The sequence below is a fragment of the Cryptomeria japonica genome, chromosome 2, assembly GCF_030272615.1.
Source record: "Cryptomeria japonica chromosome 2, Sugi_1.0, whole genome shotgun sequence".
Taxonomy (NCBI): Eukaryota; Viridiplantae; Streptophyta; class Pinopsida; order Cupressales; family Cupressaceae; genus Cryptomeria; species Cryptomeria japonica.
Genome location: NC_081406.1, coordinates 50,015,315 through 50,034,412, shown reverse-complemented (window position 1 = coordinate 50,034,412; position 19,098 = coordinate 50,015,315). Strand labels below are relative to the sequence as shown.

At 38.1% G+C, this 19,098-nt stretch overlaps 1 protein-coding gene across 4 annotated transcripts in view; it reads left to right on the top strand.

The window, feature by feature from the left end:
• Positions 1–19,098, top strand: part of LOC131046168 (ATP-dependent zinc metalloprotease FTSH 12, chloroplastic) — a 316,628-nt gene that overhangs the window by 178,373 nt on the left and 119,157 nt on the right. For all 4 annotated transcript variants that reach the window (XM_057979841.2, XM_057979842.2, XM_057979843.2 and 1 more), the window contains exons 12-14: positions 11,348–11,467; positions 11,656–11,772; positions 14,323–14,502. In XM_057979841.2, the coding sequence (XP_057835824.1) occupies positions 11,348–11,467; positions 11,656–11,772; positions 14,323–14,502 (417 nt within the window). The remainder of the gene's footprint in view (positions 1–11,347; positions 11,468–11,655; positions 11,773–14,322; positions 14,503–19,098) is intronic.

Genomic DNA, 19,098 nt, shown 5'->3' with positions numbered 1-19,098 from the left:
TCACATCATCAGTGCAGAGGGCGTACGCATGGATCCTGAAAAGATTCGTGCCATTGTGGAGTGGCCTTCACCGGTGAACCTTACACAGTTGAGGGGCTTTTTGGGATTATGTGGTTTCTACAAGAGGTTTGTGGATGGATATTCTAGACATGCAGCACCCTTGACAGATTTGATGAGAAAGGGAGCTTTCTTGTGGACTCCTGAGGCACAGGAGTGTTTTGAGAAATTTAAGGAGTTGATGACTTCTTGTCCAGTGTTAGCATTACCAGATTTCAGCAAACCTTTTGAGCTACACTGTGATGCTTCCGGGGAGGGCATTGGAGCGGTGCTTATGCAGGAGAAGCACCCTATTGCTTATGAGAGCAGGAAATTGAGAGGGCCAGAGCAGAGCTTCAGCATATATGATAAGGAGATGTTAGCTATTATGCATGCTTTGGCTAAATTCAGGCAATATTTGGTAGGTAGCAAATTTTGTATCAAAACCGACCATAATAGCCTAAAATACTTTTTGGGGCAGCGAGATCTCAATGATAGGCAGCAGAAGTGGGTGAGCAAGTTACAGTCCTATGACTTTGACATTACATATTTTAAGGGGACACAGAATGTAGTTGCTTATGCCTTATCACGTCGGCCCCATTTGAGCTTATTGACAGACATATCGGAGGATTGGAGACACTTGATCCTTGCAGAGTATGCAAAGGATACTTGGGCAGCTGGATTCATAGATGGGAATATTCAGGACAGCAGATACACCCTTGTGAATGAGCTCATCATTTACAAAGGGCGAATATTTTTGGTTCCAGGATCAGCAGTGAGGAGGATGGTTCTGAAATCTTTTCATGATTCACCTATGGCAGGACATCCTGGTTACTACAAGACATACCGGCAGATTAGAGAGCGCTTCACATGGAAAGGGCTCAAAGCAGAGGTACTTCAGTATGTTAGGGAGTGTCCCACCTGCCAACAGAATAAGCAAGAACACTCCTATCCAGCCGGTTTACTTCAGCCACTTCCGATTCCTGATAGGAAGTGGGAGTGTTTGTCTATGGACTTCATCACAGGACTGCCTAGGGCCCAAGGCAGGGACTGCATATATGTGGTTGTGGATCGCCTTACGAAGTTTGCACACTTCTTTCCGATCACTGCTACATACACTGCTACACAGGTGGCAGAGTTGTTCTTCAAGGAGATATTCAGATTACATGGCTTACCTCGAAGCATTGTGAGTGACAGGGACAGCAGGTTCATGAGTCACTTTTGGCAGGAGCTATTCAGGTTGTGTGCGACAGAGCTCACTCCGAGTACTAGCTACCACCCTCAGACAGATGGTCAGACAGAGATAGTGAACAAATGGGTGGAGGGATATCTCAGAAATTATATAGCAGGGCAACAGAAGGCATGGGTAAAGTGGATTTATCTCTGTGAGTATTGCTACAATACCACTTATCACATGTCTATTCAGATGTCACCCTTTATGGCCCTGTATGGGTATGAGGCACCCAATTTTATGGATCTGCTTTTGAGTGACAGTAGAGTGCCCAGTGCAGGTGATTTGTTACAGGAGAGTCAAGACATTGTTAAGACTCTCAAGGATAATATAACTAAGGCACAGAATCAGCAGAAGCAGTATGCAGATCAGAAGAGGACTGAACGGACTTTTGAGGTTGGAGATATGGTGTATCTTATGTTGCAGCCTTACCGTCAATCCACCCTCAAGAAGAGTGGTGCCGAGAAACTTAAGCCACGATACTATGGTCCATTTAGGATTATCAGGAAAGTGGGAGAGGTGGCTTATGAGTTAGATTTACTGGCAGAGAGCAAGGTGCACAACGTTTTTCATGTGTCACGCCTCAAGAAGGCGCTAGGACATCATATTGTGCCTTCTACAGTACTACCACCCCTGGATGATGAGGGAAAACTTGTTTTGATACCGGAGGCTATCATTGATTTCAGAGAAAGGAACTTGAGGAGACGTAACATCCGGGAATATTTGGTGAAGTGGAAGGATTTGCCAGTAGAGGATGCTACTTGGGAGAATGAGGAGATTTTGCAGCATCCGGAGTTGAAGTTGCTTGAGGACAAGCAATTTCAGGAAGGGCGGACTGTAATGTCCCCACCTTTTTAGCATCTCATTGGAGTTCTTAGTCTTTACATTCTCCGAAGGCTAAGTGGAGAAATAAGGAGAAATTGATTAAATTAATTTCTTATTAAGTCATTAAATAAAATAAAATACAAAAAGGTGACTTTATATTTAATTAATTTAATTAAATGTGACTTAAGTGATTTATTTAAATATTTTAATGTTATTATAAAGTTATAAAGTAACTTTATAATAATAAAGTCACTTTAATATTATAATGTGTGAATATGTCTTTAATCCCACATTGGCCAAGAAAGTGTTCGAGCTCTCATAAGAAAGAATAAGAAGGGACTTAAGAGCTCATTTTATATCATCCATCCAGAGAATTGATATTTGTTTGTTATGAACTTGGGAGAAGAAGCCAAGGGTTTCTGATTCAGTCAGCCATTGGAGAGCGACAATTCTTCAGTGTTGCAACCATTTGAGGTGGTGAAATATCCACTAAATTTGGCATTTCAGGAGAGCTTCATTCTGGAGTTCTATTTGGGCTTTAAAAAGAAGGGAAGACATCTAGGGTATGCTGATTTTCGAATATATATTAATTGCAGACCTACAATTTCATTTGGCAGCCATTAAAAATCAGAATTGAAGCAATCATTTCAAAATACAATTGCTGCTACAGTACCCGCGCTACAGTAAATGCTACAATACCGCCGTACGGACTGCTACAGTACCGCGTGAACAGTACCGCCGTACGGATTGCTACAGTACCGCGTGAACAGTAATTTTTTCAAAAAAATTAAAATTTGCAGTTGGCAGATTTTTTTCAACTACTGGGACAGCAAAAATCAGGTTTTTATCTTACATTGTAATGAATTTGTTTTCCAGGCATATTGGCCATAAAACAGAACAAACATTCCCTTGATAGTTTCGTAAATTAATTCCAGCAGTAATATTATTGTTCCAGTATTATTTTAAGCATAGGAGTTCATTCCAGTATTGTTTCATTGCTCATTATTACCAAAAAAACACAAAAAAATCTATAAAAATTCAAAAACCAAAACAAATTCAAATCTGTTGCATTCAAAAGAAACAGTCAGTAGAGGAGAGCCAAGTTGGGTTCTTACACTGATCAACCCATCCAACACCATATACCTATCATCATGTATGGTACCTGCAACTATCCTAGAAGCCCAAGTATCCCCTGCATACTCTGCTATAATCCGATCTCTCCAATCCCCTGAAATCTCAACTAGAGCGCAAACATGTGGTCTCCTAGATAAAGCATCGGCCACCACATTCTTCTTCCCTTTGACAAACTCTATGTCAAAATCATAAGCCTGCAATTTAGTGATCCATTTTTGCTGCCTATCATTAAGATCACGCTGGCTCATGAAATATTTTATGCTATTATGATCAGTTTTGATCACAAACCGTCCACCTACTAAGTATGATCGGAATTTGGCCAATGCATGCATTATGGCCAACATCTTCCTGTCATAGATAGAATAGCTCCTCTCAACACCTCGGAGCTTCCTACTCTTGAATGCAATGGGATGTTTCTCCTGCATCAATACTGCCCCTATCCCATCACCTGAAGCATCACACTGAAGTTCAAATGGCTTCGTGAAATCTGGTAGAGCTAAAACCGGACAAGATGACATCACTTGTTTGAAGTGTTCAAAACATCGCTGTGCTGCTTCTGTCCATACGAAGGCTCCCTTTTTAGTGAGGTCTGTCAAAGGTGCTACAATCTGTGAAAACCCCTTAACAAACCTCCTGTAAAACCCGCATAAACCAAAGAACCCCTTAAGTTGTGTGAGGTTTGTGGGAGTAGGCCAATCTACTATAGCTCTAATCTTTTCAGGGTCTACTCGAACTCCATCTGCACTAATAATATGCCCAAGGTATAGTAATTCTGTCATACCAAACTCACACTTAGACTCCTTGGCATATAAAGACTCTCTCTCTAAGATAGATAATACCTCCTCCAAATGCTATGAATGTTCCTCCCAGGTCTTACTGAAGACCAAGATGTCATCAAAGAAGATCAAGACAAATCTCCTCAACTGCTCCCTGAATACCTGGTTCATACAACTCTCAAATGTAGCGGGTGCATTGGTTAGTCCAAATGGCATAACCATAAACTCAAAGTGGCCATAGTGACATCGGAAGGCTGTTTTCTCAATGTCCTCTGCTCTCATCCTGATCTGATGGTATCCGAATCGCAAATCAATTTTGGTGAAGAAGCATGCCCCATGCAACTCATCAATCAGCTCATCAATCCTAGGAATGGGATACCTGTTTTCAATTGTTTTCTTATTCAGTGCCCTGTAATCGATGCACATGCGCATTGTCCCATCCTTCTTCTTTACCAAAACTACAGCTGAAGCAAAGGGGCTTTTGCTAGGCCTGATGTGCCCCATTTCCAACAACTCCTTAATTGCCTTCTCTATCTCATCTTTATGTTTCGTAGGATGACGATAGGGAGTGATCATCACTGGTTTGGCTCCCTCCTCGAGCTCAATAACATGCTTTGCACCCATGTCAGGAGGAACCCCGTGAGGAATATCACTGAATACCTTGGCATGCCTGTCAAGAATCTCCTGTATATCTGGTGGATGACTCTTCACCCGAGGCTCCGGTGAAGTTGGCATAACTAAGCACTCTGTTGCCCACTCTATGTCATTATGTCGAAAAAGTCTCTCCATTCTCTTCAAAGAGACTACCCTGCAACTCCCATCTGAAAGTCCCCTGAGAACAACAGTCCTACCCTCATGCTGAAACCTCATTTCCAACTTCGCTAGGTTGAAAGTGAACTCAACCAGCGATGCCATCCATGTCATACCGAGGATGACGTCGTAATCTCCCAAGTCCACAACGTAGAAATCATCCTCCAACTCATAGCCATCTCCAAATCTAATGTGAAGATTTGAAACCTTCTGAGTACATAATAGCTTTTGGCCATTAGCCACCATGACCCTAAAACCATCATGCTCCTCTGTTTGTAAACCTCTCCTGGCTACCGTGTATCTATAAAGTTATGTGTAGCCCCAGTGTCAATGAGAGATATCACTTTCTGCCCCTGGATAGTACCCCTGACCTTAAATGTGATTGCCTTTTGGGCCCCTGTCAAGCGTGCCAACGATCTATCATCCTTAGGAATGCTGCTCTCCTCTATTGTGTTACCCTCATCTGAATCGGAGTGCTGATCCTCCCCCTCTGACTCTGACTCCTCTGCTGAAAAATACTCCATTTGATTTGCCTTAGCCTTGAGAGGGCATTTATGAGATAAGTCCCAAGGCTCTCTACACTGGAAGCACAGTTTCTTCTTTCGAAGTTCATTCAAGGTTTCATTGTCTAGTCCTTTTGATCCTTCTTTGGGTTTGTTATACTCTTTCTGAAATGGTTTTTTGTCTTTGTCCTTGCGGTAGGAAGAATCTGTTGAATGGCATTTTCCTTTGTATATCGAAGGGGCTAAATCTCGTGCCTTTTTAGTTGCTTCTGCTAAGGTGAGTGGATCATGTCCCTTCACCCAACCACGTAATGGATCAGCAAGCCCATCACATAATAACACTACCAATCTCCTAGGAGAGATATCAGTGACAAGTACAGACAAATGCTGAAACTCGGCGATGTAAGCATCCACAGAACCTGACTGTTTTAACTGTGCTAGCTCCTTGAAATGTAACTCGGGATCCCTAGTGTCAAATCTCTCAATCAATCTTTCTGTGAATTCTTCATAGGATGTAATCTGATTATGCCCCAGAGTCACCATGCCATGATGCCACCATTCATGCGCAACGCCGTCCAAATGCATAGCCGCATACTTGATAGCCTCATCCTCAGGCATAGGATTTAGCTGCAAGTATGTATCTACCTTCTGCACCCAAGCTCGTGCGGTCATCTTCCCTGAAGCATCATAATAAGGCAAGGAAAGTTTTCCAACTTTCTTTCTCAGCTCAAAATTCTGATTCCTCCCTCCTGCTCTAGGCATATGTCTCATCCTCAAGTCCATATAATCTCTGAGGGAAATATCTGCCTGAAACTCGGGTCCACTGGCCTCCCAGTCCCTCCTGAACTGACCCTGTAACTCAGTAATCTACGGTTCGTTCATTGGTTGAACCGGATCCCTAGGTGGGAAGGTGGGTAGAAGAGGTCTCGAGCTCGCTGTTCGAGCTGGGCGTGCAACGTGTCTAAAGTTATCCGCCTCATTCCCATTGTTGCCATGTCCATTATTTCCATTAATGTTATTCTCAGGGCCATTGTTGTTGCCTCGGCCTCCATTATTATCATCGCCCCTATTGTTATCGTTTCCTCCATTGTTATTGTTTCCATTGTTGGCATCACCTGGATTAATATTGACGCCCATCTGTCTAGCCATAAGCTGCAACATCATGTCCATTTGCCTATTCTGCTCTTGCTGCATACGCTGCCCTTGCTCTAATGTACCCAGTAACTGTCTGAACATTACCTCTCCCTGATCTGGACCGGTATTCCTATCATCTCGGTCACCCATACTGCTGTCCTGATCAAAGAATATCTCCTCTATGTCTGTATGACTGGATTCTATGTCCACCTGTACGGATGAACTAGATTGCTCGCTCTGTGAGTTCAAATTCCTGTTTTGTCTTGCTTTGGTATGGCGAAAGTTATAAGGCCCCTGTTGCATGCTTAAACATACATGCTTAGCATGTTTTTAATTCATTAATTTCTGATTTTAGTGTTTTGATAATTTGTCAAACACTTTTCCCTCTATCTGGCTGTTCCAAAGTCTCTGTAAGACCTCCACAGGATGGCAGGACTTATAGCTCTGATACCACTGTAATGGACACCCCCTGTTCGGCACTAAATCTATGTCCTTTTTACTTAGTGTAATTTTGTCAAACAGTTGGCTTGCAAGCTGACTACTGGATTTTTGGTTCTTGATTTGCAATAGGATAAATTGGATAAACTATTATATTTTGTAAAGCTTTCAAGGTTTATTCAATATAATAACAACCAGACATATCAAATACCAAAAACAAGAAGATTAATGCTGATGGTATTTATTTAATTCCAACTCCAAGCATACAAATCAGATTTGAAGAATATTACAGACCATATGATAATAAACAAATTCAAACCTGAACTCCACAAGTATAGACCTGCTGAAAACACTGTTCACACACTGTAGCTGCACTATTCACGGCACTGTAGCATTTTTACTATTCACGTGGCACTGTAGCAAAACACTATTCATGCGGTACTGTAGCAAAACACTATTCACGCGGTACTGTAGCAAAAACACTATTTTCAAATCTGCACTTTCAAACCCCTGTAAAAACTTCATGCGAGAGCACCAGATGAAGCCCAATGTGTTTCCTGAATGGAAAACACCATTAATCCTCCTGACTGTGTCTTTCAACAGCAAAGAGAATGCTAGCAAAGAGGGATTCCATCTTCCAAGCCCAATAATCAGATCTCTACGAAATCCAACAGCATAACATTAATCTCATCCCCGCATATCCCCAAAAGAGAGCTCTCAACCTCCATTTATATCTTCTTCCCGGATGCAAAACACTTCATTTCCCCAATGTGGGATAATACATTTTAGAATAAAATATTATTTCCCACAATGTACACATTAAAGGGAACTTTTAATATTTTAAACATTACTTTATATTCCCAACCTTATAATACAACGATAAAGTTAAATATTTAATTTAACTTTACACTTTATCGTTAAATATTAAAACATTGTTGATAATCTCTTTAAATCATTGTCGCCTTCAAACATTTTTACTGATAATTATGCCAACCAAGGAAACACTAAAAATTTCAAGTCACTGCTTGGGGACTAACTTACTATAAATAGTAAGTGTTTAGAAACCCTGTCAGAGCAGCACCGATTGGCCTGAAACTGAAAACACCTAGGCCAAAACACCTCAGGATCCCACCAATGTCCTTGTTAGCCTTCGGGACCATGTCAGAATAGGCTAACGACACCCCATATCATGTTGCGCTAAAAATGGGACATTACAGACATCCCCAAGTTTCTAAGACGTCCACTGCATTTTTTCAAAAATTGGGGATGGCCCAAGGACATCCCCTAGGCATCCCTCTATCCTTGGAACATTTAGGAAACGGGGACTCCTCAAAAAATGGTGGGGATGCACCCTTGGGTTTCCTTGGCAAAATTGCAATGTCCATTTCACAAATATTCTCAACAGAACAACCTGCGAATCATTTTGTAGACTTTAGATAGTATGGTTAATATGGAAACCAAGATGGCACCCTTGAGGCTCATTGTATGCTGAGTCACATGCCAACCCAATAGGGACACATCAGCACTCATGTATATCTTGAAATGGAATATTACATAATAAAAAAATGCTCAATTGACAAATTTCAATACTTTTGTAATTGAGTTCCCTTTTTTACAAATCAGAATGATTGAAATGAATATTAGATATCCATAAATCAGATGTATTTGCAGCAGTTGAATTCAAACCATTATGAAGCAAATAACATTGCAGCCTACACAAATTATCACTTCATTTAATGAATTATTAACAAGGAAATGAATCTGGAGTTGCAATATTTAATAAATAGTAGAAATACAATAGCACTGATCTAGCTGCCACCACTTCCAAAATGGCACTGAAATAGCTGCCCAAGGTTTGCAATGATGGCCCTGAGTTATCTTCCTAAAACCAACAAATATGGTGCTATAGTAGCTGCCAAAAAAATTGTAATTTGGCACCAATGGAAGCTGCTTCAAACTCAGATATATGGTGCTATGTAAGCCAGCACAAACAATAATTTTTTCCCTTGAACAAATTCCTCTATAATATGCAACTTTGAAGCACAAATGCAATCTCTGGATGGGATCACACAATTTTGAATCAGGGCTTTTCATCTGCTAATTTAGTGATGGAAATCAGGGGTTTTTCATCCTCCAATCTCAAGTGATAGATGAACATGATGTCCAATAAGCCTTGGTGATATAGCCCCTTGAGCGCCCAAATTTTCCCTCCAAAATGAAGTCTTTTCAAATTCTCAATATGCCTCTTCCAATGGACTTGGGATGATTAAGTAAAGTTTTGTTTCAATTACGAAGACCCCCCCACTCTAGGAACCGACTTTATAAAAATATTTTATTACAAAGATCTTCTTTTATATAACACATTAAGTGGTGACCCTTATAAAGACATAAAAAGCATAATTCACTTAATGATGCAAGACAGTATCCACCTTGCCTGCAATCCTTAAAAATAAAACACCAGAACAAAGAAAACAGAGACACCGTTTTTCAATTTGACAACAATTTATAATTAAGAGATGAACTTTACTCCAATCAAAATACTTTCATTTATACTGCAACAAATTACAAACATTAATGGCCTTTCAATGGCCTTTTCTTGCAGCATAATAATTCAAAATTTAAACAGATTTTCCTTTGTATCCTACTCTCATTCACTCTGCCCTATGTTCTTCCAATCACGCTTCAATTTCCCTTTTCCTCTACTTTATATGCAGCCCTTTTTCATTTTTCCCTCTATTAGCTTGTGTGCAGCCTCACACAAAATATTAGTTCTTTCTCATGCTCCATTTGACTTGTCTTGGGTCGTTATCAAGGTCTTCCTTCTTGGCCAATGCTTTCCACACTACGCAGGCCCTCCTCTTCTCTACACAGCCCTTAGCATCCCACACTTGTCCTTCATTGATGCAGCCTCTCTTATATTGCCTTTTTAATCATTTGCAATGGTCTATACCTTTTCATATTTTTGTTTGGCTCCTCTTATCTTTATCGATGTTAATAGCTCTGCTATTTTCCATTGATTCACATTTTATTCATGCCTTTTCTGTGCCCCTTGTCTGCCGTTTTGGCTTCAAGGCTTTTTCATTGAATTGTTGTTTCTTCCAATTCATTCTTTCACAATAATTTTGTTTTCTAGTATTGGTCGTTACCATCAGATGACAGTTGTCAAACCACTGCTGTAAGTTTCTAAAGCCTTTAGGCCGTGAGGGTAATGGTAAAAGGTTAAAAAATTGGTCTTACACCTGCCAATTCGCTTGTAAGTGTTTGGAGCCCTTTTTGATGAATCCATTTTGTGTAATTATTTCTTCACAAGCCTTGTCTATGCTTTCACATTTGCATAAATGTATGCCCGAGCAGTTGCAACTACATCATCTGATAAAACATATTGTTTAATTGATGGATGCCCATGCCTTGTTCGAAAGCTCCACTTCACAGATCGACCACCTGCTTATCACAGCCAGCAAAACAGAGAGATGTCAAACCACCAAATCAAAACTGACGAAAAAAAACCAAAACGAAAGAGAATATTTTTTTGTGTGGTGCCAATTCCTGAGTTCTCTGGGTGCTCCTGCATCACTTAATGGTTATAAAATCATTTCCCTTCTATTATTTACCTAAGCCCAAGGGAAATGGGCTTAGGGGACATCATGTGAATTTATTGGAAAAAGAGACATGACAAATCAGTTTTGATCCACAATATGGTAATGACTAGAATTATATTTTCTTTGAAACAATGCAATGTATTGAGAATTCAGCAGTCTTATGGCATTCCATCACTTAGAAGACTGTTCATTGTAAACCACTTTTGCTTCATTGGTATATTTTTCCTTTTTCATCATTATCACTGCAAGGGATTTTAATTCTATACAAACAATGTTTGTTTTCATTGAGAATCTAGATATTATATTGTACAGGACCACAGGTGTCAAATTATTAAAACTTGATTTTTTTTCCCTTTATGTGGATTGACCCATCATTGGATTTTATTTTGAAATTATATTCTATTTACTCTGGTTTTATTGAAAATTACTGGGATGTGTACACTTTTACAATCCCAAGCACCTTGAGTACTTAAGAGTATATAATATTCAATTTACTGTCAATGATTATTGGAAGGGTTGATCTAACATATTTGCTTGCTATATTACACTTTTCTATTTTTTCAATGTCTTTGTGTTTGCTATTTAAGCATCAGCACCTCCCCTTTCTAATGTCTAGGCCAAAATTCAATCATCCACAATAGGGACTTGTTATGCTGCTTTACTAGTTGGTTCTGTACTTTTTATTGAAATTGATATGTTGTGGTTATTCATAGATATTAATACAATCTTAACTTCTAATTTTTTTTTTCTCTACATTACATTTGGATATATGTGTTTTCCTTTTTTGTCATGACTATCCTTTTGAAGTCTTATGTTTGTAGAATAACTCATGTATTCTTTGTTTTGAAATGAAAAATGCAGATAAGAAAGGGTCATAAGGAAATATTCCAACAAGATATTATTGATGCACTGGATAAACGATTATTTGAAAACATGGGTTTGCTTGTTACAGAGGAAGAACAAGAGATGTATGCAAGGAAGGTACGCCTTTTTTAATTTTCCAACACTTGTTTCCTAATATCATGTCATGTTATGGATATTGTTTGGAAGGAAGTACCATTGTCTGCATGAAAATCGACAACTGGCTTCTGAGTTGACAAATTTTTGCTATGCTTTTATTACACTCAGTTTTGTTTCTTTGTAAAATAATAGTTCATTCTTAAAAGCAGGTTCCTGTTGAGAATAAAAGATTGCTGGCCGTACATGAAGCTGGTCACATGCTTTTAGCTCATTTGTTTCCCCGGTTTGACTTGCATGGTATTACTTTCTTGCTTCCTGGTGGCAAGGTAATGTTTGCTTTGGAAACTTTTATTGCACAATTCACGTTCTTGCAATATCAAAATTCTTTCTGTCCATGTTGTTTTCTCAAATATATCTGTGCTGAAGAGTAGTAGCAGTTGATAGAGTTGATGAATGTTTCTTTCTTTCTAAAATACACAGCATTGAGTTTTTAAGGGCGTCATTTGAAAAGCATTTTTGAAGGAATGAATCCCTTTTGTACAGGTTTTTGGAACTGAGCTATTGTTTTTAAATCTTCTTACCATAAAACTTATTGTTTGTGGAAATAACAGTAGTATAATAAATTCATTCTTTTTCTGTAGTTAATAAAGAAAACGTTTTAGTAAGGATTGATGTCATGGATGCAATGTACATGTGATCTCTGTTTTAACATTTGAGATAAATAATTATTATTTTGAAATTACAAGCAGAACATTTATGTACAAAATGGTACCTATCATATTTTTTTTGTATGGAAGACTTGGTTTGATACATTAATATATTCATCTTTTTAATTCACTCTTAGTATGCTGGAGACCTCAAGCAGCAAAAATCTTTTGGGAAAAAATCAGAAAACAATATAATTTTTTTTTTGAAAAAATCTGGATTTAAACGGGAAAAAACTGGATCTAAAATGATATTAAAAAATGTTGAAAAAGAGACAAAAACTACTTGTACTTGAAATTTGAAGGTATGTCCATAGCATGGAGATATAGAGAGCAAATAAAATAGAGAGTTTAGCCCATGAATTGTCCAAATGAAAAGTTTGTCTAAAATAACATAATGCAGTTTAGCATGTAAGCTTTGCTACTAAATGATTCTTTGGTAAGTTCTGTATGAAGTCGATAAAGTTATTGCTAAGTTAACAATAAAATAGTTGACTGATATTCAATTAGACCTCTAGTCTTGTTGTATGATGTAAGTGGATGGTAATATGTTACTAATAACGCTACATTCCAAATTATTATCAATATCAAAAGAATGTTCGATCATAGAGACTGCACTATCAACTCAAACTCTGAAAACCTCGAAAACTTACTAAGACTTTAAAACAACTACAACAAACATGTTTGCATTACAGTAAGCTAAAAAAAAATATTTTATCGCTGCAAATTTTCGAATAGGAAACTTCAAAGAATATATCGTCCAAATAAAAATCTAATCAATTGATAAAAGAGAAACGATTTCTCGTAACGGGTAGAGTCAAATGGGGATGACTCGTGCATTTCAAAAATTCAAGGTGTAAAAACCAACTCCCATTCAACAGCTTTGTTACTAAACTAAACCTTCAAATTTAGTCTAAGTACTAACTCATATAAAGTAGAAGTAGAAGATAGACACAAAACACATTTTAGGATAGATATGCATAGTATCAAAATAAGCATAAAAAATCACAATGACCAGGATTTTGATGTAACAAAGATTGTAGATCTTCATGCATTACTGGGTTACATATAAACATCATGCTGATGTTTTTATGCAGCCAAGGGTTTCTGTACTACAACTTAGAGAATGATAAAATGTTATGAGGACAAAAGATGATCTCCACATAACATTACCTCTTCACTTCTAGTAACAAGACTATGTTAAAAAATGAAACTATAGCATTTCATATTCATCAAGCAAAAGAATGTTATGATAGAGAACCTAAATTAGCATTAAATTCAAAGCCATTTAGCCAAGAATATGGATTATTTTTTTGTAGAGAACTAATTTACAAGGCTACCACTGCAGAAAAAGATAGACCATTTAATGTTGTTTGGACCAAATAACCAACCAATCTTAACAATAACAATTTAATTGTGCAGAAAATCAAGATAAGAAGTAGACACAAAATTAAACCATGATAAAGTAGATATAAAATATGTAGACACCATGAGCTAAAATATAACCTCAGAATAAAGACCATTCACGTGACATAATATTAAAATACTCTCTTTGGAGTGAAACGTCACCAAAGTAAAATAGATTTAATGTTTTTTATCTTGTTAGTTTAAATTGAAAGATCCTTGTGATGTGCAAATTGAAAATTTTATTTAACATTCGACATGTATAAGAAGTAGACACAAAATTGAAGCATGCGTGAAAGCGTATTGATGGTATTGATAGAATTCTTAACACCTGAATATAGATAAATTAAACCATGATAAAGTAGACACAAAATATCAACTTATGGGATGCTGCTATTATAATTTATATGTCAAATCTGCTTGTACAGCTGTCATAATTTTGTCATTTGAGGGTTTCAAAACTTATATGAACTTATGGCATGTTGGTAGATGTGTATTTTGACCTTCTCTTGCAATTTTGACATATCGGTGATTGGCACTAATTTGAGTAGGGGTTGGCATCTGTATTTGATAATTGTTCATCATTTCAGTTTGTATGTGTTTGAAAAATAATCTATTTTCTAAGGTTGTCTGATTGGGGACATTACAGATCCAAATTAAAATTTATCTAAGTATGATTAGAGTTTAAATTTTTATTTAGTTACTTTTCTTGCTAATGTGAAGTTAATAGGCAATTTCTAAGTTTTTGATAATGTACAATTGAAACAGGAATCTACATTGTCTGTATTTTATCCCAGGGAGGATATGATGCAACAAGGTTATGCCACTTTAGGGTACTATAAAATGCACATGGTGGTAGCACATGGTGGTCGTTGTGCAGAGCAAATCATATTCGGTGACGATAATGTAACTGATGAAGGTCAAGATGATCTTCTAAAAATTTCAAGGGTAGGCCAATTTGCATCCCATCTCTTCCATCTTCATGCTTGCTTTGATTTTTATTATTTCTCTATGAACTGTATTCCTTAGCCATCTGTTTTCTTAATTCTGTGTTTCTTTATTATCATTGAGTTATGCTTTCAGTGGTTTATCATTTGTGGTAGCATTCAGATAGATGATTTTTCTGGTTAAAGTTTTGTGGTGAAACTCAAATAGGTGAACTGTACAAACCTGTGTAGGGGAATTTTAATGTTTGTTGCCCTGAAATATGTTTCTGTAAATTATGATAATAAAAGCTAAATAATATATTTAGGGAAATTATTTTGGCTTTGATGCACACAATTTTCTCTCTAAATTGTACTGACTTAGCGAAAACTTCCAAGTCAGCAAGGCACTTAAATTTGAACTATCTACAACCTCTTATGCATGCTTGGTACTTCACTTTCACACTTCAACATTAAAGGTCTCCACCACCTTAGTAGTATTTCAAGCCAATCAATGAATATCCCGATGCCTTAACAACGTAATGGTACTCTCTATTTCCTTAAAAAGGTCACTTATGAAATTTTTATATGCATATCTATTTGTGGGAAGCGTTTGTTATCGGGTAAATTAGCAGTTGTTAGTTGTTGTCAAGGGGTCAGCGGCTAGCTGACGGTTGCTGACTGTTGGCACTTGCATCTGGTTGACACCCTTATATATGTTTATGTACTTACCTTCGGGATATGTTATGTTAGACTGGAAATGCTATTTTGGACATACATTGTAATTCTGTGATCAATGAATATATCTGTGAGTTCTCTCTACATTGTGCATATGTGTACTGTTATGTTTTACTTGCATTTTGTTATGTTTTGAATACCCTATGGGGCAAACATCGTTTGTATTTTATTATAAGATATTAAATAAGATTTGGTCATCATATTGGTGTTTCTTCATTGTATTTTTAGATTGATTTAGTTTTATTTTTAACTATGATGTATTGATCAATGGGAAAGGAGTAACTAGCTCTTGTTAGGGGCATTTGTGCAATGCTTTTGAAAATTCAATAGAGTTTTGTTGCTCAGAGTGTTCTTTATTCAACTTGAGTAGATTTTTAGTTATTGTGATTTAAACATATGTTCTAGTGGTCATGTTGCCTGCAAATTTCCACCAGTCCCTGCATTGGGGATCTTTAAGGGATGCAAGGACAGGTGGGAAACATCCCTGAAACTGTCCCCTATTAAAAATAATGAAAACACTGTGGTTATGCTGCAGAAATGGTAGAGTATGGAAGGGGAAGTCTTCCAAGTATGCAAAAAGTGCAATTTTTTTATCTTCATTTGAACACAAAAGTAAATTGCAGCAATGTTTTTATTACATAGAATTTATTATTGAATAAGACTAGAACATATTCCATCCCAATTGAAGTTACATCCTGATCTAGTAATATAGATTCATTTTTGAATTTATTGGTGTGATATTTTGGAAGTTCAAATTTATGATGTTGTTTATTGCTCTATCTGATATAATAAATATGTAAATTAATAATAGAAATGACACTGAATAGCAATAGCAGATACAAGAGTAAGACAAATTTTTATCGGCACATGAAATTATTACAAAAGAAGGTTAGTGATGGTCAGCTAGGGATTGGAGTTTATTTGACTAGATTGTACTGCTTTCCTTGATGATACACAATCTTTTTAGAAGACTGGATGGTTGCCAAGAGGAATACAACCATCAACCAACCTATGCTTATAATTACTTGAAGCCAACAATCACTTAATACAAACAATTAGTACATAATCGGATAACCAATATTATCGAAACATATTGATAGACATTGTACATTGACTACAAATATTATTCATCCATATGTAGCAGAAAGACATTTTATTTTCTCTACTTCAATATTCAGGCAGGATAATCTATAGGTAATAGGCTTAAATGGTTAATGAATATTCTTTAAGAAGTGTTGTAAGAGTCACTCATAGAGTGTATGCATTCTCAAACCAAAAGAAAACTGGGTGTAGACTTTCTCTATTGCAAGTCTCTACATTGGGCAAAGACTGGGTGTTACAGGACTTGGACTTGACCCAAACTCGACAAATTGATTTTTTGATTCAGACTCTAACTCGATGCCCACCCTCGTCAAAAACTCAACAAATTGAAAAGCCTAGGAAATTTAGAGATTTTTAAGGAATTAAAACTTGTTTCATGCACCCTTTAATAAATAAACCTTAAAGATACAAATAATCTCATCAAATAGAAGCTACTTTGAACACATACACAAGTATACATTGCTTTTGTAAGTATAAAAGCAAATTATAGCTGAAGGAAATAAAACATTAGATATATAAATAATGTCAAATGTCTACAAAACTCATGGAATATGATATCCATGGCATCAAAATTTCCAAACAAATATCAAAACAAAAGCTAGAAGTCTATGGCTGAAGCCTCAGAGGAGCCTATATCACTTGGCACCTCGGCCCTCCTTCGCATGCGTCTAAGATAGGTCTTAAATGACGATGCATCCATGATGTCTGCTCGTGTCTAAGTCTTAGGTTCAGTGAGATCCACATCACCATTCAACGGGTCTCCTCATGCTCTATCTTCTTCCTTTGGCATGGCTATTGCCTTTGCCTCTCGATCCACCAGGTATACCCATGCCAAGTCATCATTGTTGAAGATAGGATCATCAATCTTAGTGTTCCATTTTGACTGTGGATCAACCCCCTCTAAAGTGATAGGAGACACATCGTGCCCAAGATTTGTTTGTGACGGAGGTGAATGCTGTAATGAACATACACAAGACCATTCGAATTTTGCATTGATAACCTATTGTGCTTTTTCCAAAGTGTGTGTAGAAACATTCTACAATTGTACTCAAACATACTCCAATTATGCTCAAACACACTCCAATTGTGCTCACATCTTGAAGCACTATATGGCTAGCTCAAGATGCTAATTGCAACCTATTGTGACGTATTCACACATCGCCCCATTGCAAATGGGGACCCCTACTTTTTTGCTTTCTCGGGTTTGCTTTCTAGGTGTTTAGGGTTTGTTTGTTAGCCTTTGCATTTTGAGTGTCGTCAGGGGATCAATAGGATGGTAGGCTTTGCTTGAGCCAGGGGAGTCATGTTGTGCGTTGCACACGCTCCTTGTCGCCGACAGGGTCCCCCTCCCTGTTTTGAGCTTTCCGTCTTTGCCCTGCTGAGTTTCGCGCAGAGTTTCTCGCGTCTCTTCGAGCAAGTCCTCGGCTGATCCGTGAAGTGATTGATGTTAGAGTGATGAGCCGATGAATCTTCCCGGCTAGTCTAGCTCTCGGGAGTGAACGCCAAGAGTTTGTTCGAAGTTTTGAGAATCGCCTTGGGTAGGCGTAAGGTAGTAGGAATTGGCGAAGCCCGCCAAGCAAGAGAAGTGTGCCTAAAGGTCGCACGAAGACCAAAGTCGCCGTTTTTCGCACAAGAGCTATGAAGCAGGCTGCATAAGGTTTGTCGCCGCGATGTTTATAAGATTTGAATAAGAGATGATTTTTGCCTGCTGAAGAACGATCGATTTGCCTGGCCAAATGCCTTAGAATTTTGAAGCCTCCTAAATCCAAATTTGTGGAATCTCGCAAAAGGCTAGTCTGAGGTCTGACGTTTCGCACAAGTTTTCAAAATTGCCTAAGGGGCAAATTTCGGACCCAGAGGCCCAAAGGGGTTAGAATTTCACTAAGTTAATCTTGCCAAAATCGCCTAGGGGGCCGGATTTCAAACCCTGGGGCGAAAATTTCAAAGTCTGATGCTTCCCATTTGATCCGAAAATAATGTAAAAGCCTTTAAGTGTTGCAAAAGATGTGTTTCCAACCCCGAAAACGCCTTAAAACAGTTACATTTTCGGACCCCGGCTTCGAAATTTGAAAAATGGCAAACGTAAAGAGCACGTGCGTATAGGCTTTAGGTCCGAAGTTCGCCAGATGTTTTTCCAAGTCCGAAAACCCTTAATACGCCCTTTTTCGGACCTTGGAGCGAATTTAAAAAAAAAATGGAGATAAAGTGCGAAGTGTTCCAAAGACGCTAAAAGCCCCGAAAATCACTTAAGTTCCTATCTTCGGACCCTAGCGCGAAAATGAAAAGCGGTGAAATCGCAACATACTCCGAAAGTACTCCCAGCTCCGAAATCCGCCTTAGACTTATATTTTCGGACCTTGCGAACGAAAGTGGAGAGAGTAAAAGGCGTTTAATTTTGCGAAGGACCCTTTAGGTCCGAAATCCACCGTAGACTTATATTTTCGGACCCTGGGGAGCAAAACGAAAACGTGAAATGTGAAAAGGGACGCACTTGGTCCGAAATTCGCCAAAAGTGCTCCCAGCTCCGAAAAGCACTTAGAGCTTGTTTTCGGACCCTAGCTAAGGAAAATTAAGTCCTCCTTTTCGGACCTGGGAAGCAAAAATTAAGAAGGATACAAGTGTTACAACTTGCTAAGGAAAATTGCGAATTCATTCAATCCTCCGACGCTCAGGTCCGAAGTTTTTTAATTTCCGAAGGAGGGCGAATGCTCCGAAGATCGAAAACGCCCTCAGGTCCGAAGTTCCGGGCGAGGCATTAAACACTTGAAGTCACGAAAATCGC